The 25,324-nt window shown below is 37.1% G+C and overlaps 1 protein-coding gene across 1 annotated transcript in view; it reads right to left on the bottom strand.

Moving 5' to 3' along the window:
* RYR2 (ryanodine receptor 2) overlaps positions 1-25,324 on the bottom strand; it is a 755,069-nt gene that overhangs the window by 464,594 nt on the left and 265,151 nt on the right. The window contains exon 3 of the mRNA XM_055308992.1: positions 13,829-13,933. Coding sequence (XP_055164967.1) covers positions 13,829-13,933 — 105 coding nt within the window. The remainder of the gene's footprint in view (positions 1-13,828; positions 13,934-25,324) is intronic.

Below are 25,324 nucleotides of genomic sequence, written 5' to 3'. Positions count from 1 at the left end.
AATGCCTGTTTCTTTCCCCAGATTTGGGAAGTTCTCGGCTACGATTTGTTCAAATATACTTGTGGTCCTCTCTCTCTTTCAGCCTCTTCTGGAATCCCAATTAGATGTATATTCTTCCTTCTCAAGCTATCATTTATTTCCCTAAGCCTTTCCTTGTGAGCTCTTAATTGTTTTTCTCTTTTTTCCTCAGTTTCCTTCCCTGCCATCAATTTGTCTGCTATGTCATTCACTCTTTCTTCGACCTCATTAACCCTAGCAGTTATAACATCCAGTTTGGATTGCACCCCTTTTAATCTATTTTTAACTTTGGCTTGATTAGATCTCAATTCTGCAGTAACTTGCGCTTTCTTCCAGACCCACCAGTAGCTTTATAATTGTACTTCTCAATTGATTTTCTGACATCCTATTGAAATCCAAATTCTGTAACTCTGTGGCAGAGAGTATGGTTTCTGGTTCTTTCTTTTGTGGTGAGTTGTTCCTTCTAGTCATTTTGTCCAGTGCACAGTGATTGTATGAATGGACTGATTCAAAAATACCAACCATGACTTAAGTAAAATACACCCTAGATAATTCTGAAGAGGTCAGAGACAGGAAAATAAAAGAAAAAGAAGAACAGAACAAAATAAAACAAAAGCATCACTAGAGTGAAAAACAAATTTTAAAACAAAGTAGTAAAAATAAAAAGCCAAATACCAAAAAGAAGAAGAAAACAGGAAGAAATAAAGTAAAGAGGAAAAAGACAAAAAAGCAGGGGGATGGTGGTGGTGAGGAAGTGGTAGTGGAGAGAGGATGCAGTCTACCTGAGGGGTTCTAGAGGGTGATTCTCTTGTTTCTGAGTATATTTTGTTCTGTATGTTAGAAGATTCTCAATCCCAAATTTATATAAATGAGCAATATTTATATAAAGTCCAACACTGACACAAAACCATAAACAAGATAAAAGAAGGATGTAGAATGGGAAGGAAGAGAGAAAATAATCTCAGAGAATGAACCCACATGGTATATTACTTAGTTCTGGGTGTATGTCTGTCATGTGTTAGAAGGTACTAACTTCCACCATCCCATAGCACAGACTTTCATCCACCTTTAGGCTAAAAGCCTTAAAAATGAGGAAACTCATACACAATGATCCCATTTTTTAAGTGAGACTCCTCTCCAGAATCTGCCTGTTTTTGTCCAACTCTCCAGAGCCTTCAGATGTTTGGGGGTTTTGTTGTATATCGCTTTAATATTTGGTCAAAGTTTATAGTACTTCGTCAAAGAGAGTCAGGTCTGGTAGGAACTGGTTCAAGCAGAGTCAGACAAAAATCATGAGAATAATGATAATAGCTATAGCATGTCCTGTGTGCGAGGAATGTTGGTCACACTTTTGGTACATTAACTTATTTGATTCTCACATCAACACTATGAGGGAGATATTACTATTTCTCTTACTTTGTAAATGAAAGAACTGAGGGAGAGAAAAGTTCAGCAGCTTTCCTAAGATTACCAGGAACTGAACGCAATATGTTTCTTCCAGAATCCATATGCTTCATCACTACAAAATCTGTATGGGTCTTCTCGACCTTCCTCTACTGCTCTTGCATTTATATGAAATGATCTTAAAAGCAATCACATGCCTGAAATTGGTGCTTCACTGTTTGAGAAATGTACCTTTTAAAAACTCATTCTTGGTGCTTCAGTGTTTAAAAAATGTTTTCTCAAAGGATTCACTTATCAGTAAATTTAGCTAGCTGCTTTCTTGATGCATTTTTGATATTCTGAATATGTGCTTCCAAAAAGCAGAGGTGTTATCAGAAGGATGACACAGCTGTATTAATAATACCCTGCATTCTCTAACTCCATTCCTCATAATAACTGGACATGTCAGAGTCTGATGTATATTTCTATTGATAATTAAATCACTGTAGTATCCTGTACCTTTAATTACAGACAGTACATAATTTAGAAATATGAATGTTCTTAGAATTGCATGTAAAATAATACACCATTTTAGTAAACTGAAACATAAGAATCATTTAAGGACATCTCTGGATATGTTAGATGTTGTCCTCCTGGCAAGTACAGTTTTCTATTAGAATTTAAAAAAAAAAGCCTAATGAGGTGAAATCATTTTTGAAGAAAAATTTAAAATGATTTTTACATTAATACTTAGTATTATTTCTACTTGTATTAGAAATGATTGTAGAAAGTCCAAAGAAAATTCAAAATTCAAGGGAATGACAAGTTCCACATACTCAATCCCTTCATTGTGCTCACACTGTGAGTGTACATACTTACATAACACACATCAAACTGTATTGTAATTGTTTTTCTATACCTGCGTTAGACTGTGGACCCATTAATGGCATAAATCACTTATTATCCATCTTTCTATCCAAAGAGCTTTATAAAATTTATCTTATATATGTTCAAAAACTTTATATTAAATAAATGAATGATGAGAACTGAATGATTTTATTCCTAATAAACAATATTTTACATTCTGAATGTTATAGATTTTTAAAGTATTATTTGTAATTTAAATTATAGTAAATTACCAATTACCTATAATATGAGGAAAATAGAACATAAATTAATGATATTAATCATAATCACCTAAATCATGAATTTCAACCTACTTCCCCCAAAGAGCAGGACAGAAGGGGTAAATATTGGTTTAATTTTAGGTAATTTTTCTTGGTTCAAGCTATAAATTTCAAACAACAAGGAACCAATATAGTAAAGTGGACATAAAGCAAATGCAAAAGAGACAGGGTTTTATAATTCTCTCAGAAACAACTAAACCAAAAGACAGAAAGGACAGTCAATGTCATAATTATAAAATATACTCTCCTAGGGTGCATGGGTGGCTCTGTTAGTTAAGCATCTGCCTTTGGTTCAAGTCATAATCCTGGGGTCCTTGGATCAAGTCCCACATGGGACTGCCTGCTCAGCAGGGTGTCTGCTTCTTCCTTTCCCCCTGCCCCTTCCCACTCACTGCTTGTCTGCTTGTGTGTACTCTCTCTTCCTCTCACTCTCTCTCAAATTAATAAATAAAATCTTTAAAAAACAAAATAAAATATATCCTAAATATACAGGTAAGTCACTTAATATACTCATTGCATTAAAAAAAGGAATGCCTTTTCAACAAATGATAATTAAGAAAATTATTATATGAAAAAGTAAGAATTTTCAGTAAACTGCCCAGACTCCAAAACACAAAGCTCTTTCCACTATACTATGTGCCCTCTCACTTCACATATGTGCTCCTATGAAAGGGAATCCTTAAACTAGACCCAAAACAAACAAAAGTATAGAGAAAGTGTTCAAAAATGCTTGTGAATTAACAAAGATACAGTAAAATAGCTAAAAGCATAAAATCACCCAGAACACTGAAGTTTATTCACTACATCATTGACTCTACAGTTTAACATAACTGTGCCATCAACAAACTGGCAGAACCATGTGCCAGAAGTAGGCTGATATACTGGAGGAATAAGGACAAGAAACTGGACGGGCCAAGATGGCAGGGGAGGAATACACCAAGGCAGGGGAAAGGCAGTCAGAAATTAGTTAACTGTCCTCTTTATGGAGCAGATAGGGATGAGGAAAAGAATAAGTAAAAGAATAATAATCATTGTGGGGAGGAGGGGCAAGATGGCGGAGGAGTAGGGTCCCCAAATCACCTGTCCCCAACAAATTACCTAGATAACCTTCAAACCATCCTGAAAATCTACGAATTCGGCCTGAGATTTAAAGAGAGACCAGCTGGAATGCTACAGTGAGAGGAGTTCACGCTTCTATCAAGGTAGGAAGACGGGGAAAAAGAAATAAAGAAACAAAAGGCCTCCGAGGGGGAGGGGCCCCGGAGGAGCCGGGCTGAGGCCGGGGCGAGTGTCCCCAGGACAGGAGAGCCCCGTCCCGGAGGAGCAGGAGCTGCACCAACCTTCCCGGGCGGGCGGAAAGGGGCTCGCAGGGAGTTGGAGCAGGACCCAGGAGGGCGGGGATGCCCTCGGGCTCCCGGGGACACTAACAGGCACCTGCAAGCGCAGGAGAGTGCACCGAGCTCCCTAAGGGCTGCAGCACGCACCGGAGCAGTTCGGAGGGGCTCGGGAGCGGCTCCAGGGAGGGAGCTGCGGGGCGGGAGCGCAAATCCAACAACACAGGCCCGGAGCACAGGGCGCCGGGACACAGCCCAGGATCCGGCCTCCCCCCGGGACAGGCAGAGGCCGGGAGGGCCCAGGACAGCGAGGACGCTCCTGCCCCGAGCTGAGCAGATCAGCGGCCCCGCCCCGGAGCCTCCAGGCCCTGCGGACGGAGAGCCGAGAGCCCCGAGCCCGTAGTTCCTGCGGAGACTGAATCCAGGCTTCCAGAGTTGCCATAGCAACTGCGGCTGATCCTCCTGGGGCCCCACGGGGTAAACAACCCCCGCTGAGCCCTGCAGCAGGCAGGGGCAGAGCAGCTCCCCCAAGTGCTAACACCTGAAAATCAGCGCAACAGGCCCCTCCCCCAGAAGACCAGCTGGACGGACCAGTTCCAGGGGAAGTCAAGGGACTTAAACTCTACAGAAATACTCCCCCGTGTTTTTTTTTTCTTTTCTTTTTTCTTTTCTTTTTGATTTCTGATTGCTTCCCCCACCCCCTTTTTTTTTCACCTTTCTTTCTTTTTCTTTCCCTTTTTCTTCTCTTCTTTCCTTTTTCTTTTCTTTTTCTTTTTTCTTTTTCTCTTTTCTTTCCTTCTCTCTCTTTCTCTCATTCTCCCAATACAACTTGTTTTTGGCCACTCCGCACTGAGCAAAATGACTAGAAGGAAAACCTCACCTCAAAAGAAAGAATCAGAAACAGCCCTCTCTCCCACAGAGCTACAAAATCTGGATTACAATTCAATGTCAGAAAGCCAATTCAGAAGCACTATTATACAGCTACTGGTGGCTCTAGAAAAAAGCATTAAGGACTCACGAGACTTCATGACTGCAGAATTTAGATCCAATCAGGCAGAAATTAAAAATCAACTGAATGAGATGCAATCCAAACTAGAAGTCCTAACGACGAGGGTTAACGAGGTGGAAGAACGAGTGAGTGACATAGAAGACAAGTTAATGGCAAAGAGGGAAACTGAGGAAAAAAGAGATAAACAATTAAAGAACCATGAAGACAGATTAAGGGAAATAAATGACACTCTAAGGAAGAAAAATCTACGTTTAATTGGGGTTCCCGAGGGCGCCGAAAGGGACAGAGGGCCAGAATATGTATTTGAACAAATCCTAGCTGAAAACTTTCCCAATCTGGGAAGGGAAACAGGCATTCAGATCCAGGAAATAGAGAGATCCCCCCCTAAAATCAATAAAAACCGTTCAACACCTCGACATCTAATAGTGAAGCTTGCAAATTCCAAAGATAAAGAGAAGATCCTTAAAGCAGCAAGAGACAAGAAGTCCCTGACTTTCATGGGGAGGAATATTAGGGTAACAGCAGACCTCTCCACAGAGACCTGGCAGGCCAGAAAGGGCTGGCAGGATATATTCAGGGTCCTAAATGAGAAGAACATGCAACCAAGAATACTTTATCCAGCAAGGCTCTCATTCAAAATGGAAGGAGAGATAAAGAGCTTCCAAGACAGGCAGGAACTGAAAGAATATGTGACCTCCAAACCAGCTCTGCAAGAAATTTTAAGGGGGACTCTTAAAATTCCCCTTTAAGAAGAAGTTCAGTGGAACAATCCACAAAAACAAGGACTAAATAGATATCATGATGACACTAAACTCATATCTGTCAATAGTAACTCTGAACGTGAACGGGCTTAATGACCCCATCAAAAGGCGCAGGGTTTCAGACTGGATAAAAAAGCAGGACCCATCTATTTGCTGTCTACAAGAGACTCATTTTAGACAGAAGGACACCTACAACCTGAAAATAAAAGGTTGGAGAACCATTTACCATTCAAATGGTTCTCAAAAGAAAGCAGGGGTAGCCATCCTTATATCAGATAAACTAAAATTCACTCCGAAGACAGTAGTGAGAGACGAAGAGGGACACTATATCATACTTAAAGGATCTATCCAACAAGAGGACTTAACAATCCTCAATATATATGCCCCGAATGTGGGAGCTGCCAAATACTTAAACGAATTATTAACCAAAGTAAAGAAATACTTAGATAATAATACACTTATACTTGGTGACTTCAATCTAGCTCTCTCTACCCTTGATAGGTCTTCTAAACACAACATCTCCAAAGAAACGAGAGCTTTAAATGATACACTGGACCAGATAGATTTCACAGATATCTACAGAACTTTACATCCAAACTCAACTGAATACACATTCTTCTCAAGTGCACATGGAACTTTTTCCAGAATAGACCACATACTGGGTCACAAATCGGGTCTGAACCGATACCAAAAGATTGGGATCGTCCCCTGCATATTCTCAGACCATAACGCCTTGAAATTAGAACTCAATCACAAGAAGAAGTTTGGAAGGACCTCAAACACGTGGAGGTTAAGGACCATCCTGCTAAAAGATAAAAGGGTCAACCAGGAAATTAAGGAAGAATTAAAAAGATTCATGGAAACTAATGAGAATGAAGATACAACTGTTCAAAATCTTTGGGATGCAGCAAAAGCAGTCCTGAGGGGGAAATACATCGCAATACAAGCATCCATTCAAAAACTGGAAAGAACTCAAATACAAAAGCTAACCTTACACATAAAGGAGCTAGAGAAGAAGCAGCAAATCGACCCGACGCCCAGCAGAAGAAGAGAGTTAATTAAAATTCGAGCAGAACTCAACGAAATTGAGACCAGAAGAACTGTGGAACAGATCAATAGAACCAGGAGTTGGTTCTTTGAAAGAATTAATAAGATAGATAAACCATTAGCCAACCTTATTAAAAAGAAGAGAGAGAAGACTCAAATTAATAAAATCATGAATGAGAAAGGAGAGATCACTACCAACACCAAGGAAATACAAACGATTTTAAAAACATATTATGAACAGCTCTACGCCAATAAATTAGGCAATCTAGAAGAAATGGACGCATTCCTGGAAAGCCACAAACTACCAAAACTGGAGCAGGAAGAAATAGAAAACCTGAACAGGCCAATAACCAGGGAGGAAATTGAAGCAGTCATCAAAAACCTCCCAAGACACAAGAGTCCAGGGCCAGATGGCTTCCCAGGGGAATTCTATCAAACGTTTAAAGAAGAAATCATACCTATTCTACTAAAGCTGTTTGGAAAGATAGAAAGAGATGGAGTACTTCCAAACTCATTCTATGAGGCCAGCATCACCTTAATTCCAAAACCAGACAAAGACCCCACCAAAAAGGAGAATTACAGACCAATATCCCTGATGAACATGGATGCAAAAATTCTCAACAAGATACTAGCCAATAGGATCCAACAACACATTAAGAAAATTATTCACCATGACCAAGTAGGATTTATCCCCGGGATGCAAGGCTGGTTCAACACTCGTAAAACAATCAATGTGATTCATCATATCAGCAAGAGAAAAACCAAGAACCATATGATCCTCTCATTAGATGCAGAGAAAGCATTTGACAAAATACAGCATCCATTCCTGATTAAAACTCTTCAGAGTGTAGGGATAGAGGGAACTTTCCTCGATATCTTAAAAGCCATCTACGAAAAGCCCACAGCAAATATCATTCTCAATGGGGAAGCACTGGGAGCCTTTCCCCTAAGATCAGGAACCAGACAGGGATGTCCACTCTCACCACTGCTATTCAACATAGTATTGGAAGTCCTAGCCTCAGCAATCAGACAACAAAAAGACATTAAAGGCATTCAAATTGGCAAAGAAGAAGTCAAACTCTCCCTCTTCGCCGATGACATGATACTCTACATAGAAAACCCAAAAGCCTCCACCCCAAGATTGCTAGAACTCATACAGCAATTTGGTAGCGTGGCAGGATACAAAATCAATGCCCAGAAATCCATGGCATTCCTATACACTAACAATGAGACTGAAGAAAGAGAAATTAAGGAGTCAATCCCATTTACAATTGCACCCAAAAGCATAAGATACCTAGGAATAAACCTAACCAAAGAGGTAAAGGATCTATACCCTAAAAACTATAGAACACTTCTGAAAGAAATTGAGGAAGACACAAAGAGATGGAAAAATATTCCATGCTCATGGATTGGCAGAATTAATATTGTGAAAATGTCAATGCTACCCAGGGCAATTTACACGTTCAATGCAATCCCTATCAAAATACCATGGACTTTCTTCAGAGACTTAGAACAAATTATTTTAAGATTTGTGTGGAATCAGAAAAGACCCCGAATAGCCAGGGGAATTTTAAAAAAGAAAACCATAGCTGGGGGCATCACAATGCCAGATTTCAGGTTGTACTACAAAGCTGTGGTCATCAAGACAGTGTGGTACTGGCACAAAAACAGACACATAGACCAATGGAACAGAATAGAGAATCCAGAAATGGACCCTGAACTTTATGGTCAACTAATATTCGACAAAGGAGGAAAGACGATCCACTGGAAGAAAGACAGTCTCTTCAATAAATGGTGCTGGGAAAACTGGTCATCCACATGCAGAAGAATGAAACTAGACCACTCTCTTGCACCATACACAAAGATAAACTCAAAATGGATGAAAGATTTAAATGTGAGACAAGACTCCATCAAAATCCTAGAGGAGAACACAGGCAACACCCTTTTTGAACTTGGCCACAGTAACTTCTTGCAAGATACATCCACGAAAACAAAAGAAACAAAAGCAAAAATGAACTATTGGGACTTCATCAAGATAAGAAGCTTTTGCACAGCAAAGGATACAGTCAACAAAACTCAAAGACAACCTACAGAATGGGAGAAGATATTTGCAAATAACATATCAGATAAAGGGCTAGTTTCCAAAATCTATAAAGAACTTATTAAACTCAACACCAAAGAAACAAACAATCCAATCATGAAATGGGCAAAAGACATGAAGAGAAATCTCACAGAGGAAGACATAGACATGGCCAACATGCACATGAGAAAATGCTCTGCATCACTTGCCATCAGGGAAATACAAATCAAAACCACAATGAGATACCACCTCACACCAGTGAGAATGGGGAAAATTAACAAGGCAGGAAACAACAAATGTTGGAGAGGATGCGGAGAAAAGGGAACCCTCTTACACTGTTGGGGGGAATGTGAACTGGTGCAGCCACTCTGGAAAACTGTGTGGAGGTTCCTCAAAGAATTAAAAATAGACCTGCCCTACGACCCAGCAATTGCACTGTTAGGGATTTACCCCGAAGATTCAGATGCAATGAAACGCCGGGGCACCTGCACCCCGATGTTTCTAGCAGCCATGTCCACAATAGCCAAACTGTGGAAGGAGCCTCGGTGCCCATCGAAAGATGAATGGATAAAGAAGATGTGGTTTATGTATACAATGGAATATTACTCAGCCATTAGAAACAACAAATACCCACCATTTGCTTCAACGTGGATGGAACTGGAGGGTATTATGCTGAGTGAAGTAAGTCAATCGGAGAAGGACAAACAGTGTATGTTCTCACTTATTTGGGGAATATGAATAATAGTGAAGGGGAATATAAGGGAAGGGAGAAGAAATGTGTGGGAGATATCAGAAAGGGACACAGAACATAAAGACTTCTAACTCTGGGAAATGAACTAGGGGTGGTGGAAGGGGAGGAGGGCGGGGGGTGGGGGTGAATGGGTGACGGGCACGGAGGGGGACACTTGACGGGATGAGCACTGGGTGTTATTCTGTATGTTGGTAAATTGAACACCAATAAAAATTAATTTATAAAAAATAATAATAATAATAATCATTGTGAAGTGCATGCTAAATAGTCTACATGCACCATCATTTTATAACTACCAAACCTGATGATAAAGACATAACCTTCCCTAAAGCCACAGAGTGAGTACTGACAGAGCTGTTATTCTAAAATATTTCTCTAATTCTACAAAGCCCTGCTATTGGCCCTAAGCTATATAACCAGCATGCAAAATAAGTCAGAAGAGTGAGAAGAGGTAGACAGATGTAGATTCCCAAACAGACAAGTTATACTGAACCACATAAACCCAGGAGGACAACAGAAGCAGTAACAGAATCAAAGATGCTCATGTACAGAAGCCCAGGCGAAATTCGGCCAAAGGGACAGGCGCTGCTCCAGGGGTCATTTTCTCCTTGTTTTACATGTATTATCTCTATCCTCAAAATTTTAAAGGCTCTAAGAGCAGCTACTCAGATAAATGAGCATTAACCTCTTTAAAACTGATTATGCTTTGAATAAGAACAAAATCTAAATGATATTCAATGGATACATATATATATGATCTAGATCTTACTATACTTTTTATTATAAAACAGATATTTTAGAAAATCCCTTTAGATAAAATCCTTCAGAATGCTTTTGTGCCACAAAAATATTAGTTATTTTGCAATAACTAACAAGCAACTCTATAGGATCAAAACTTCATAAATTAGGTAATATTTTTCTCTATTTCATCTTACACATATCCTTTTGTTATCAGTAATTTTCTTGATTTGTTTTGGCACAAGTCACACTGAGAATTTCTTGCTAGTTTCTTGAAATGTTATGAAAATGATGCATTTATTTAGAGAGACCCAAGAATATGAGCAAAACAGGTTAACTGTAAAAAAGAAAAGGCATGGTTCTAGATGGATTTTTTTCCTTATCATTAACAAGTGCGTTCATATTGCTCTGTGCATATTAAGAAGCATTATGCAATTTACTGAATTACATAAAAATTTAGAAAGAATTTTTTTAAGAATTTTTTTTAAAAAAGGACAAGGCTTTGTAAAGAAAGTTAATTATGGATGAGTCATGGAATCAGGTAATACATGAGGTTCTTTTTGATACACTGTGCACTTGTAAGGAAAAAAATGAAAATCAGCAATACTCTGATGATATACTTCCTCCTGGTAAAAGTGGATCTTTAAATAAATCTACTGAGGAATGCCTGGGTGGCTCAGTGGTTGAGCGTCTGCCTTTGGCTCAGGGTGTGATCCCAGGATCCAGGATCGAGTCCCACATCGGAGCCCCTGTGAGGAGCCTACTTCTTTCTCTGCCTGTGTCTCTGCCTCTCTTTCTTTGTCTCTCATGAATAAATAATCTTTTTTTTTTAAAAGTAGGTAAATCTACTGACTACAGTTTATTAAGTTGGAGATGACAGTTCATCTGACAAAAGGATTTGCCATGGGTTCCTATTATTAATTCAAAGCAGAACTAGTTGGTTATGAGGCTATGGATACCTATAGAGTCCAAAAGATTTGACACCTACGAGTGCCAGAGACATCTGCTCACCACATATAAGCACACATGCTATTTGCCCAGTTTGTACTATTATGATTCAGATGGTGGCTCAGGTGGAGAACTTCTCTCCTCCTTGATAAATAGTCATGGCACCAAATCCCAAGTATTCCCTAATTCTGAGCAGCCCAAGGCTACAGGATACCCTCAAATCACTGGAACCACCCCCAAATGTCTCCAGGACTTAGCCTCCAACCTTATAGCTGAGATCCACTCTGATTAATTGACATCTGTGCCAAAGTTCTTAACTATTTTGAGTATCACTTCAGGGTATAATCAAAACTTCTCTGTGGTCTAGGAGAGTTTCTTTCTCTAAAATATAGGATCCCCATGAGCTATTGGACACGGTTTACTCCTAAAATTTACTCATCTACTAGTGACATTCAATTCAAGGAAATATGTCCCTTTCCTGTAGCAGATCCTTTTCAACTTACATTTTCTAATTAATGCCTTATTAGTAGCTATGCCGGACTTTGAAACATGGTGTTCCACACATCACATAAATTGCCACTTTAGAAACTGATAGAAACCTGCAGATGGGGAAGAATTCAAAATAAAATACAGCTAAATAAAATATTGGCAGGAGAGTGCAGAAATTTTAATCTTAAAAATGTAACTCCTAAAACAGGATTTCTAATGCTTCTATTCACACAGAAAATTTAAAGCTTGCCTAGTCCAACCCCATGATTTTAGAGGGATAAGACATCTTTTCAAAGATGTTAAATTTAGGGAAATTGGCTTAGCAATATAAAAATTAAATTTATGACCATTTCATCCATCAGCTGGCATCTACAAAGATAAGTAAAATGGCAATACATACTTTCCCAGATGCTTAGGTAAAAGAAAAATTATATTTTCTTGTAAAAATAGATTTCAATTTCAAACCTGACATGCCTCAGTGATGTTTAAAAATCAGAAAAAGTTATTCCAGGTAGAAACAAAACTAGTTGAATTGAGAAATTTGAGTTTATTTAAGCCTATTGTAAAAGCTTTGCATTTAGGAAAAGAAATTTTTAAAAACATTCTATATAGGCTAATATAGTAATTTAAAAAATTTTTGTAACCAAAAATGAACTTGAAAAGTAAAAACACATATATTTGGATCTTTCATAAAATAAGTTGTTGTAAACATGAAAGATACCTAACTCTGAGAAACGAACAAGGGGTAGTGGAAAGGGAGGTGGGCGGGGGTTGCACTTGGTGGGTGTTATGCTAAATGTTGGCAAATTGAACTCCAGTAAAAAAAATATTTTTTAAAAAAAGTTGTTCTAATATCAAATAAAAATCACTAAAGTTTCTCCTCCATAATAGTATGCTATTAACATTTAAAATGAATTTAGAAATAATACACAAACCAATTCAATTCTGTGACATCAAATCTTTCAAAATAAGAAGGCTAATGAAAATATGTTACATCTTAATTGATCACTCATTTTCTGAAGGACTGTGTGTTATTCTTCAATGCCCTTACTTATCTAAACTGGGATAATTATTAAAAACTATAATAGTGGGAAGCCTGGGTGGCTCAGTGGTTGAGCATCTGCCTTCAGCTCAGGGCATGATCCTGCAGTCCAGGGATGAAGTCCCATATTGGGCTCCCTGCAGGGAGCCTGCTTCTCCCTCTGCCTGTGTCCCTACCTCTCTGTGTTTCTCATGAATAAATAAATAAAATCTTTAAAAAAACTACAATAGTAACACACAGATCAATAATGGCAAGAGAAATTTTTCAGTTTCATTCCTGGAGAAAGTGTAGTTTCTTAAACCATACACTGCAGTACTTATGGTACAAAAAATAAGCAAACAAAAAACAAGAAACCAAAATTTGGCCATCCACCCTCCGCTTAATTTTAACCTTTAATGAATTGGTTAAGCATAAAAGTATCCCAGAAATCTGTCATAGCAAGTAATAGCATGGAAAAAAATTTAAATTACCAAATCAGACTTCAAGGGAAAAAAAATGTCTTCATTAGGGGACAGAATAAGAATTTCAATTTTCAGAGGAAAATTATTAGCTATTTGCAAAACTACAATTAATTAAAGCCATATCACCATAATTTTATTACTTAAAATATGAGTGCCATGAAATTTTACTTGCCACAAAGAAGCTTAGAACATAGTCACATGGTTAGAGGTATTTGAAAATGAAGTACACATTAATTAGAGACAAATAGCCATGAATAAAGCAACTAAATAAGATAGTAAGGATAACAGCTCTGAAAATGTAAGAAAACACACAAATGCTCAAAGAAAGATTCGGTTTTAAACTATAGACATAAGCATGAGGTGCAATGACATACACCACCTTGAGGTTGGATTTTTTTAGGTTCTTTAAGATATCACAGGTCTACTAGACAGAGCAGAAAGTCAAACTTAAGGAAATCACAAGTAAAACACATTGACTTATTTCAGCAAAAAGGAAATCTTCAATACCTATGAAAGAAATCATTCATACGGTCAATGAGTTCATTAAAATATTACAAATATACACAAATTAAGTACTTGCCCCTTCTGACTTCTCCACCGTGTTAGCCAGCATCTCTTGCAGGGCCCGGACAGAGAGAGACTGTTCCAGCACAAAGGTGCAGATGGAGAGGTCTGGAGGAACATTCTGTGTGGAAAGAAGAAAAGATGCCTCCATCATCATCATCATCATCATCATCAAGCAACCAAATCCAATTTACCTTATTATACTTCAGCTTATTTCACAGAAAAAAAAGAGTACTTGTCAATTCTCTAATGTCAGTTCATAAATCATCAAAATACATTATCTATTTATTTCACATTTAATCCATTTTTGAATTTATGGATAACAATAGCTACCATTTATTGAGGGCCTACTCTTCTAGGCATTGCACACAGAGCTTTATCAGTAAGTCCTATGGTCATCCATAAGGATTATTACTAGTGTTGTACAGACTATTACTAGTGTTGTAACAGACAAGTTAGGTAACTTATCCAAAGTTACAATACTAAATTTTTTATGGCAGTATTAAACTGCCAATTTCCTGGACTCTCAAAGCGATTCATTTCTAATCTATCAAGAAGTCAGCTAATAAAAAATATAAAGAACAAGAAACACCTGCCTCAAACTAATAATTGAAATTAATAAATATGAAATTGAATTGGCACAAAACAGTCATCTATACCGGCTTCTTTTTATCCAGAAAGAAAACAATTACTTTGTTTTATTTAAGTTGAATACATATTTGGTCTCTAACTTTAGATGTAGCAATGTAATTTCTGCTCTGTCCAGGGATGGGTGGGTGGGTGGTGTGATGTATGTGGGTTGTTTTTTGTTTTTGTTTTTGTTTTTTGCCTTAATCATACTTCTCCCCTTCTCTTTCCTTCCTCTGAAACTTCCACTCTAATCAATAACCCTATAAATTCTGAAAATCCCAAAAGCTAACTATCAGGTGGTGAAGGAAACAGGGTAAGACCTAACTGGTGAGTTAGAACTATTCCTCTCAGAAATAAGTACATTATCATTCACATAGCTTTTGCTTTAGATAAGCAGGATCCAGTAGGCAATCTAACTGGGCCTGGGAAGATGTTCAAAGGACTCTCTTAACAGAAGGACATTATAAATACATTACACACTAAATGTAAGTAAGACAATGTCTTTTTCACAAAAAGAATATTAGGAGGATAAATTTGATAAACTGATATATCAAAATTATAATTTTCAACGTTTAAGTATTTCTTAAATTGAGCTACTATCATTAGAATGATTCTTACCAGCAAAGAATGATATTTTATGATTTCTAGGCAAGATGAAGAGCTAGGGTTCCAAAATTAAAATTCTCTTGTGGATAAAAGAAACCTGTCATCTTGGCCACTAGGATTACTTGTACCCCACAAGAGCATGGCACCCATGTTTTGCTCTGGTTTGTTTTATATATTTTTTTAATGAACTTTACTTCACTGGACTCCTCCCCCCTCCTGTCATGGGCTTCTATGCTCCCAGTCAAATTTCTTTCCATTCTTCCTCAGCTAGTCATCCAAGCAAAATCCCAGATCTGAGCACAGCTACTGCTTTCATACTCTGCAGTCAGCTGGACAAGAACTTTCTTTCCAAAGTCTTCAGATAAAAGACTGGAGGCTAGGAAACAACTTCTCTTTTACTCTGACACTTAGGAATAAATTATTTTAAATTTAATTTTCTCAGTTCTAACTATATTAATTGCACTTTATCAGACCAAGACAAATGATACTGGGCAAAAAATCTGATATTCAAAGCATTTCTTCCATTCTTACCCATTTAAAATGTGAAGGTTTAGAAATCATACTCTGACAAACATTGCTGGTAGAATTACTATGTTACTAAATGGTGTTCAAGAGAACCAATTTCTCAAAAAAAAAAAAAAACCCTCGATTTGTAACATTTGCCCATTTCTGACATAAATACTCTAATAACTGTTGATTTCAAAGTCAAAAGTTATAAATCAGCTCACAAAATTCCTCAATATGTAACACACAGCTCTCAGGAATCTATGAGAACTGCTCCCAGTGTGCTACTGGACGTATTTCAGACCCATATCTGTTAATTCCTTTAGAATGACTATAACAGTTAAGAGCTTGGGTTCTATACACAGTTACCTAAGCAATAATCCCAGCATCACTACTTACTATCTACTAACTTTTCTAATCTTTGGTTTTCTTCCATGGAAAATGATATAGTAATTATAATAATTATACCATCCCCATAGAGTTGATGTGAAACATAAAGGAAGAGCTTATCACAGTGTCAAAAGCATAACAAGAACTCAAAATAAGGGAACCACTATCATTAATTTTGTATATTGTCATTTCTCACTGGCACTTAAGTAGCACTCATTTCTTAAAATTGATTCTTAAATGGATTGTACACTGGAGACATAGTGTTTGCAAACAGAACTCAGTAATTATGGACCTGTTCATAGCACACAAAGTGCTCTAGTAATTTTCAAGAAAAGGTCATTTGTTGGTAAAGTTTATATACTGAACATATTTAAATCATTTCATGCTTCACTTTGCTCCAAATGTTGAAGTATGGATCACTAGGATAGTTGCACTGATTTTAAAGATTCCTGAAAACCACATGGATTTGGAATGGATTAATCTTGAAACACTGATTTCATTTCGCCACAGATGGACATATCTGTTACAAGACATTTTTCCAGGTAGTGGGAGTTAGCAAGAGCAAATGAACAGACAATCCACAAAGGCAACTCTGTCTTCTCAGAGACTCAATCCACTTTCTCTGATCCATCTTTCTCTCCTTCCTTTCTCTTTGAGCTCCTCTCCTCCTCAAATACACACAGATATAAATAGGAAAGCTGAGCAGAAAGAAAATATGGTTTACTCCTTTCAGGAAAATGTGAAACAACACATCAGAGCTCTGTAGTGCTATCCCTTTGCTTTGCTCTAAAGAAAAATAGGTTATTTTAGGCAACAGAATCATTACTGTAACTTGTGACCTTTGAAAATGAATCCTCAAAGTACTCCTTAATTTAGATGAGTGTTTCTTCAGTCTTGAACGTTTTATAGCTAAACCGTACTGTAGCATTTATGTTCAGCCTTTGTTCCTACTTCCCAGAAATAAAGTTAAGTCAGGGGAACATAAAGGATCTCATGCACTCATTAAAGACCAACTAAATGGCCAGAAATCAAAATGACTCCTAACACCAGGCTCAGGAAATAAACATTTCTTAAACGTCTGGAGTGAGAGCTCCAAGTCACAAACATTTGCAAGTTGTCATCTTGTCCTTCATCTTTTATTTTTTAATGAAGTCTCATTACTAGAAATGTAAGTTTTCCAACTTTAATATGAAAGAAGTTCACTTGCCCTTACAATGAGTGTGCTCCTAAATCATAAAAGCAATGCTTACATTGTATGTTTTACATTATTAAGTGCTTCAGAACAGATCACGTCAGAATCTAAAAGAAGTTCAGCACAGCATATAGGCCTATCTATTTCTTATACATTATACATAACATTTACTTTCATGCAAAATTAAGTCAGAGAAAGTGCTTCTGTCTAAACATCTAAATAGGCTGCCCAGAACAGCACCCAAAGCAAGCAGGCAAAAGGTTAGTAATACTCTTCATGGGGAAACAATCCCAATTTTATGGGGAAATGTGTACTTCTGCAAGAATAACAAACCTTAAGCTAATAGCATGGCTATGTGCCTTTTCCTCCTTTTAAAATACAAATTGGTCACTGTTCCCTCTGCCTGACAATCATCTAGTCTTAAGGGGAGAAAATTCTCAAGAATAACCACACACAGCATCTGGCTTTGTTGGCACTGGAGAGTCTGTGGGAAATCAATTAGGTTTCCCACTGAGGTATCCATCAAACCATTTGGCTTCTAGGGATCTATCTGCCTAATCCACTTAAAAACCTATTGAAACACGCCATTACCTTAAGTGAACTGCAACTGATTAATTTGGGACTTAATAAGTCATAGATCATCTCTTATCACTGTATAAAAGCTGCATAGTAACTAACCACTTTATTTTAGCATCTTCATACGCTTACTCATGTTTTTCCTCTTTTAGCCTAAGACATCCATTTCCAGGTCTCCACCTAGGGAAACTATTTCATATTTTGAATCACATGTAAATAAAAGCCCATATAAAAACATTTTCTCGGGATGCCTGGATGGCTCAGTGGTTGAGCGTCTGCCTTTGGCTCAGGTTGTGATCCTCGGGTCCTGGGATTGAGTCCCACATCAGGCTCCTCATGGGGAGGCTGCTTCTCCCTCTGCCTGTGTCCCTGCCTCTCTCTGTGTGTCTCTCATGAATGAATGAATGAATGAATGAATGAATGAATGAATGAATAAATAAATAAATAAATAAATAAAATAAAATCTTTAAATATATATATACATATATATAATCTTTATTTTTTTCTGGGAAATGAACAAGCGGTAGTGGAAAGAGAGGTGGGTGGGAGGTGGGGGTGACTGGGTGATAAGCACTGAGGGGGGCACTTGATGGAATGAGCACTGGGTGTTATGCTATATGTTGGCAAATTGAACTCCAATAAAAAATAATAAAATAAAATAAAATATATGTATATATATAATCTTTAAATAACACTTCCCAGGGTGCCTGGGTGGCCCAATAGATTAAGTATCTACCTTCAGCCCAGGTCATGATCTCAGGGTCCTGGGACAGAACACTGCATCTGGCTCCCTGCTCAGAGGGGAGACCCCCTCCCCCTGTTCATGACCTTGCTCTCTATCTCAAAATCTTAAAAAAAGAATTTCCCTACTGAAAACTGAAACAATACTGATAAACTGAAAACTCTCTTTCTAAATTTAATTATATTCTTTCCCCCTTCCCCCCCCACCCGCCAGGCATCACCACATGGAGTCTGATGACCTTTTGGATTATGTATCTTTTCAGGTCTTTTTCTATGCATTTACATACATATGCTCATATAGAAGCATACAGAATGGCTGTTCCAATTAAAGAGCTCATGCTGTACAAATTACATATTTTAAGTTACTAATACGTTTTAAAGATCATTTTTTAGAGATCATTGTTTATTAGTAGATCTGTATCCACATCATTCCTCATGACTATTAGAGAATCTAGATATGCCATATTCTTCCTGAAGACTGGTTCGAGTTCTCTGTTATGTAAGACTATTACTCAACCTGGATCCTCACCTCCCAACCAGCCTAATGTGGGGGCTTACAAAAGAAAATGTTCACTATTTCCTTGAGTTGACCTTAAGCTCTAAGTCTGTCTATTTCTGGAAAATGAAGCAAATCTGCTTATAGGGATGTTATATGTACCTGCATACAGGTAGTTACAGCCCTAGTGACAGGTCTCTCTACCTTTGTTTCTGTTATAGTACTGCTAGGTTTCTAATACAAAGACAAGTTAATTTACCTTTATTCAGTGCCTTTTGATTGTGCTCCACATAACCTGTAGGGTAACTCAGGTATCTCAAAATGTATTTTGAAAAGTAATAGGGTATTAAATCTTGATAATTTGATAACATAAGAAAAGGAGCAAGGCCCTGTATCCAAGAACATAGGATTCAGATCCAGTGCATAACTAGCCAAGGGATTTCACATAAATCAGTCTGAGCTTTCCCATCTGTTAAGTGGCAAAATATCTATCAAATTTCAAAGAATTGTTCTGAGATTAAAATAAGAAAATCAATGCATTATAAACCAAAAATTGCCAATAAAATATGATTTTATCTTCCTAATTTAAGAAAAACCTAAATCAGAAAGCTCAGAATCACACAGATGTAAATTAAGAGAAGAGCTACTCTTCCATCAAGAAATGTGAAGACAGTATATTTTGGAGTGGAGCAGATGGTCTGAGGTTGAGACAGATTTGTTTTTGCTCAGCCAGCCATCTGCTGAGTAGCCTGTGGCAAGGCGCTATAGCCACAGAGGGTCAACTTATCCATGAACTATGGAGGTATCAAACTGTATCTTCACCAAAAAATAAAGTTGTTGTTTTTTTTAAGTAGCCAAGTAGAAACATGAACCAGACAAAACTTCACCTACCAGATGGGGAAAAATATTTTTACTACATTTATATTCCACCATTCCAATAAAATTACGGTGTTGTATCCCATTCACTTATATGAAATATTGTAAAAAGAAAATATCAAGCAGGATATAAGGGAAATCTGAGTTCACTTTTTCCTCTTTAAGACTCCAGTGATAACACTTCACCATATTCCCAGCCCAACAATGTGGTTATTAAAAGACATTCACACTTTTCCCTGGGAGTTCACAGTTCTGGGTAGCTTTGGTTTTTGTTTTGTTTTGTTTTTTGGTCATGTTCCTTTTCCCTTCAACCCAATTTGCATCAAAGGTCAACATGAAATGGTGTTACAGAAAGAAATACTTACCCTATGTAAACTAATTCTTTTAGATCAGCTTTTTAATAAAAGACTAAATGTAATCATAGCAGATGAAACTGATATGCCTGGATTTCCCCAGTTCTAAAGCCTTTGAATCCCTTCAGAAAAACTCAAGTCTTTCTCCTTGGCGTCCTTGACAACACAGGTCCCGATGGGGAAGGATCATATTAGCAGGTTTAAATGGCTAGTACTTAGTGTAAATTACCACTACACGCAGCCTAACTCTGTCAATTCCACAGTTCATTAGGAAAATCCCTAATGAATTAGTAGGGTTTCATAGGATTTTCTCAGTGTTTATTTTGCCTACTGGCACACATCTTTTTATACAAAGCCCTTTAAATATAATATCACATAGATATGCCAACCTATCTTATTTTCACAATTACTTTAACATTCAGATGACTCACATGTCTCAGTGAAAATATAGAAGGACACTAATTGGACATTCCATCACACATCACCTCTTCCATTCTAATATCACCACAGGAATATAATCTCAGGTCAAATCTGTTCACACACCTTGAGTGGGAGCCACTGTCAGTGAGAACATGAGTACCTGATATTTTGAAAGCCAAACACTCAAAAGGAAACCAGAGGAGAGGCTTCCACTGGGAATGAAGCCTCAATATGTACATATCTTAAAAATCACAAATGCTACTAATGGTTTGCTAGATGGAGCCCCTGCTTATAAACACTGCTATGTCAAACCTATCAGTCACAATCTTGAATAAAGCCTAACTTTCCAGACTCTAGGTAATAGCCCACCTATGAAATTTGCATTTAAAAAACATTTCTAGTCTTGTAAGTACATCATGATGATGTTCTAGGAAGTTGGGCTCCAAGTTAAAATCTATTTAAAAAGTTAATGTCTCACCACTAAATTCAGAGTTTAGAGCTACTTCAGTAAATATATAAGTAAATGGATGAATACACAAACCACAAGAACAAATCAATTAGTGCAAATATTGGAACCACTGTTGTAGGACAAGTCACCACAAATAATTTTGGAGCAGAGTTTCACTCTACTCAAAAGAGATTTTTTTTTTAAGAATCACAAAATATATACGTTTGTTAATTATGTACTAAGGAACTGGCGTTGTCATGACAGTAAGTATACACTGAAAACTAAGGCAAAACTACTACATGGCCCAAGTACTTATTGAGTGTTAGAATCAGTGACATCTCAGCCTTGCTCCATGTACAATCCCAGTGAAACAAAGCTAGTGCTCAAACTTGGTAGATCCTCCAGTGAAAATTTCTGATGATCAATAGTGCCATCTCCAGCAAGTTTTGTGCAAAGGAGATCTAGGTAGAATCTATTCACAGATTCATTGCTTGAAAGCACTCGGGGAAAAAAAAATTTATCATAACCAGGTCAACCTAATTATCTGCCATATGACCTTTTGCTACAATAATCATAGTCCATTGTCTCATAATCTTCTTAAAGAAGAGGGAACAATTCACACAAACTAGTGAAGAGGGCAATTAACAGATCTGGAAATTATCTAGAGCTCTATGGTTAAGTCAAAAGAAGAAGAAAATGAAAACGGGAATTATGCTTTCCAAATCACATTATGCAGACAATAAGATGATGTCTGCACATTTAATTATGTAATGGATTACATATTAATTTAGGCGTAACCACGCAAATACCAACCATCTCATCCTTTGTAGGTGTCTCATTCTGTGAAATATGCTGGATGATTTCAACTAACTTAATTTAAAATGGCCAGACCTAAATTAATGGCTCAGTATCAGTCTGAACAAATCAAGCTAGAGTCAACTCAATAACATCACTTGAAACCTCAAAATTAGAACTCCGAATAGACTCAAGTTGAAACATTCAGCACCAGGGAATTCTTACTAGATATTCTGCTAGCATGGAATTTCTGTGCAGTTTCAATAACGTAAAATAAATATAAACATGCAGAAATAATTATGTAGGTAATAATTGCTATATCGTTTTTTAAATGTCCTCTGTGTGCTAAGTCCTAAATCCCATCATAACCCTCCAAGAGAAGCAATATTATCCCCACTACAGAAATGACTAAATGGTGAGTCAGAAAATTCAACGACTTAATCTAAGCCAGAAACTATTAACAGGCATATCTGCTTAGCCTAAAATCCATACCACATTATCTCTCTCAAGGTAACATCAGCCTGGTTCTCAGCTGTTTGGTTTTGTTTTTCCATCCATTTGTGGTAATAGTTATTACTGATAAATTAACCCTAACTAAACAGTGTGCATGCTCTACAAGAGCTTACATACAGAAGCAAAGTCATGAGTAACCCAAACTCTGTCATTTGGGCTTGAGGGACATTTTAAAAGCTAATAATCTGGTGTGAGGCCCTCTGGGAATGTCTTAGCAGGAGTAAAAGTGTAGTAAGGCATTAAAATAATAATTCTTGGGCAGTCCGGGTGGCTCAGTGGTTTAGCACTGCCTTCAGCCCAGGGCATGACCCTGGAGACCTGGGATCAAGTCCCAGGTTGGGCTCCCTGCATGGAGCCTGCTTCTCACTCTGCCTGTGTCCTGCCTCTCTTTCTCTCTGTGTCTCTCATGAATAAATAAAATCTTTAAAAATAATAATAATAATAATTCTTTGTAGATGGATGCTTGTAAGTATATTCTGATATAGGGGCCTTTTCCTTGTCTAAAGAAGAGTCACCACTTTCGTAAGAGATAAAAAGTATTTTCTGGCTGATGAGAGAAATATATAGTGTAATTAAAAAAACTAAGTCAAGGTAGATACTTCAGGTAAATAATACATATTTGAAACTGAAGCTGTTTTGGTGAAATTTAACCCTGACAAAACATTAGGTGATCTGGACATACTTCAGAGTTCTATTAATCCATATAAACTATAAACATACACCTAAAGATAACAATACAAATACAGTTTGGAGAACCAAAAATTCCATCTTGCCTAACACTACCACAATGAATTGGGGAAACATCAAAATTTATTCTTCCTACAATAGTATATCTTTAACCCCTCCCCCCCCCAAAAAAAAACAGGGAAGCATAAAATATAGTGAGGGAAAAAATATTCAAGAGAAACTGTCCCTGACTTCCCCCGGATACTGGAGTTAGAAGAAAATCTTCAAAGCAACACTCATGTATGTTTAAAGAACTAAGGGAAGCCATATTTGAATGAGTAAAAAAAAAGTGTTATACTAATAAATCAACAAACAAAAATTCTCAATAAGAATACAGGAATTACACAAAAAGAACAAAATGGAAATTCTTGATTAGAGCATACTAACTGAAATAATAAATATATTGAGGTTCTCAACAGCATATTTGAGATAAAAGGAGAAAGAATCAGGGAACTTAAGGCCAACCAATAGAAATAAAACAACTGTTTGTGCACAAAGGAAAAAAAAAATAACAAGCCTCAAAAACCTCAGGAATAAAATACAGCGTACCAATATATATGTAATGGGTGTCCCAGAAGAACAAGATAAAAAGAAAAGGCCAAAAGACATACACACACATATATGTATGCATGTTTATATATGTATACATTTACACATATAACACATTTTTATTTAAATTCCAGTTAGTTAACATACAGTGTAATATTAGGTTCAGATGTGCTGTAGTCACTCTGGAAAACAGCATGGAGATTGCTCAAAAAGTTAAAAATAGAACTACTCTAATATCCAGCAATTGCACTACCAGGTTTTTACCCAAAGTATACAAAAGTCCTGATTCAAAGGGATATATGCATCCTGATGTTTATAGCAGCATTATCTACAATACCCAAAGTATAAAAATAACCCAGGGGATCCCTGGGTGGCGCAGCGGTTTAGCGCCTGCCTTTGGCCCGGGGCGCGATCCTGGAGACCCGGGATCAAGTCCCACGTCGGGCTCCCGGTGCATGGAGCCTGCTTCTCCCTCTGCCTGTGTCTCTGCCTCTCTCTCTCTCTCTCTCTCTCTCTGTGACTATCATAAAAATTTTTTAAAAAATAAAAATAACCCAGAAGCCCATCAAATGATGAACAGATAAAGAAAATGCAGTGTACACACATACACACAATGGAATATTACTAAGCCATAAAAAGAAGGAAATCTTGTCATTTGCAATGATGTGGATGGAACTAGAGAGTATGATGCGGAGCAAAATACATCAGAAAAAAGGCAGATACCATGATTTCACCCATATATGGAATTTAAGTAACAGAAGACACAGTTGAAGAAATAATGGCCAAAAACTTCTAAAATTCTACAAAAGACACTAGTTTACATATCTGCATATTCAAGAATAACAAAAAATCCAAAGTAGGATAAATACAAAGAAATTCACACCTAGGTACATCATAGTCAAACTGTGAAGAGTCAAAGACAAAGAAAAAAAAAATCTAAAGCAGCAAGAAAAAAATTGCTCATCAAATGCAATGGAGAATCAATATGATTAACTGCTGACATTACTTGAAATCAGGACAGAAGATAGTTGGATGATGTATTCATACAGCTGAAAGAAAAAAGAATCAATCAAGAAATCAATATCCAGCTAAATCACTTTTTAAGATAAAGAAAAACAATGACATTCCAAGATAAACAAGAATGGAGACTGTACCACAGCTGACGTACAAGTAATGATAGAGGAAGTCCTTCAGGAACTTCCATAAAATCTAAAGGAAGAAATGAAAAGTACCAGAAATAAAATATATATATATATATATATATATATATATATATAGACTAATGTAAAATATCCTAGAAATATTGTTCTCATTTATCATCAAAGTTGTTTGAAGCATATAAGATTGTTGGAACAAGAAGAAAAAAATCTAAGCCCATAGTTAGCAGAAGGAAGAAAATAATAAAGATCAGAGCAGAAATACATGAAAGAGAGACAAAAAAGACATAGATCAACGAAACTAATGTACAAAAGGATAAGCAAAATAAGCCAAACTTTCCCAAACTAAGAAAAAAAAGTAAAGGGGTCAAATAAAATCATAAATGGAAGAAGAGATATTACAAGTGATACAATAGAAATAGAAAAAAATCATTAGAGGTTACTATTAACAATTATAATCCAACAAATTGGATAACTAAAAAGAAATGGCTGTGGGACATCTGGGTGGCTCAATGGTTGAGCATCTCCCTTTGGCCCAGG

This window comes from Nyctereutes procyonoides, unplaced genomic scaffold (genome assembly GCF_905146905.1).
Source record: "Nyctereutes procyonoides isolate TBG_1078 unplaced genomic scaffold, NYPRO_anot_genome, whole genome shotgun sequence".
NCBI classification, from domain to species: domain Eukaryota; kingdom Metazoa; phylum Chordata; class Mammalia; order Carnivora; family Canidae; genus Nyctereutes; species Nyctereutes procyonoides.
Note: the sequence above shows the minus strand (reverse complement) of the source record. Positions and strands in the feature narration are given on the sequence as shown.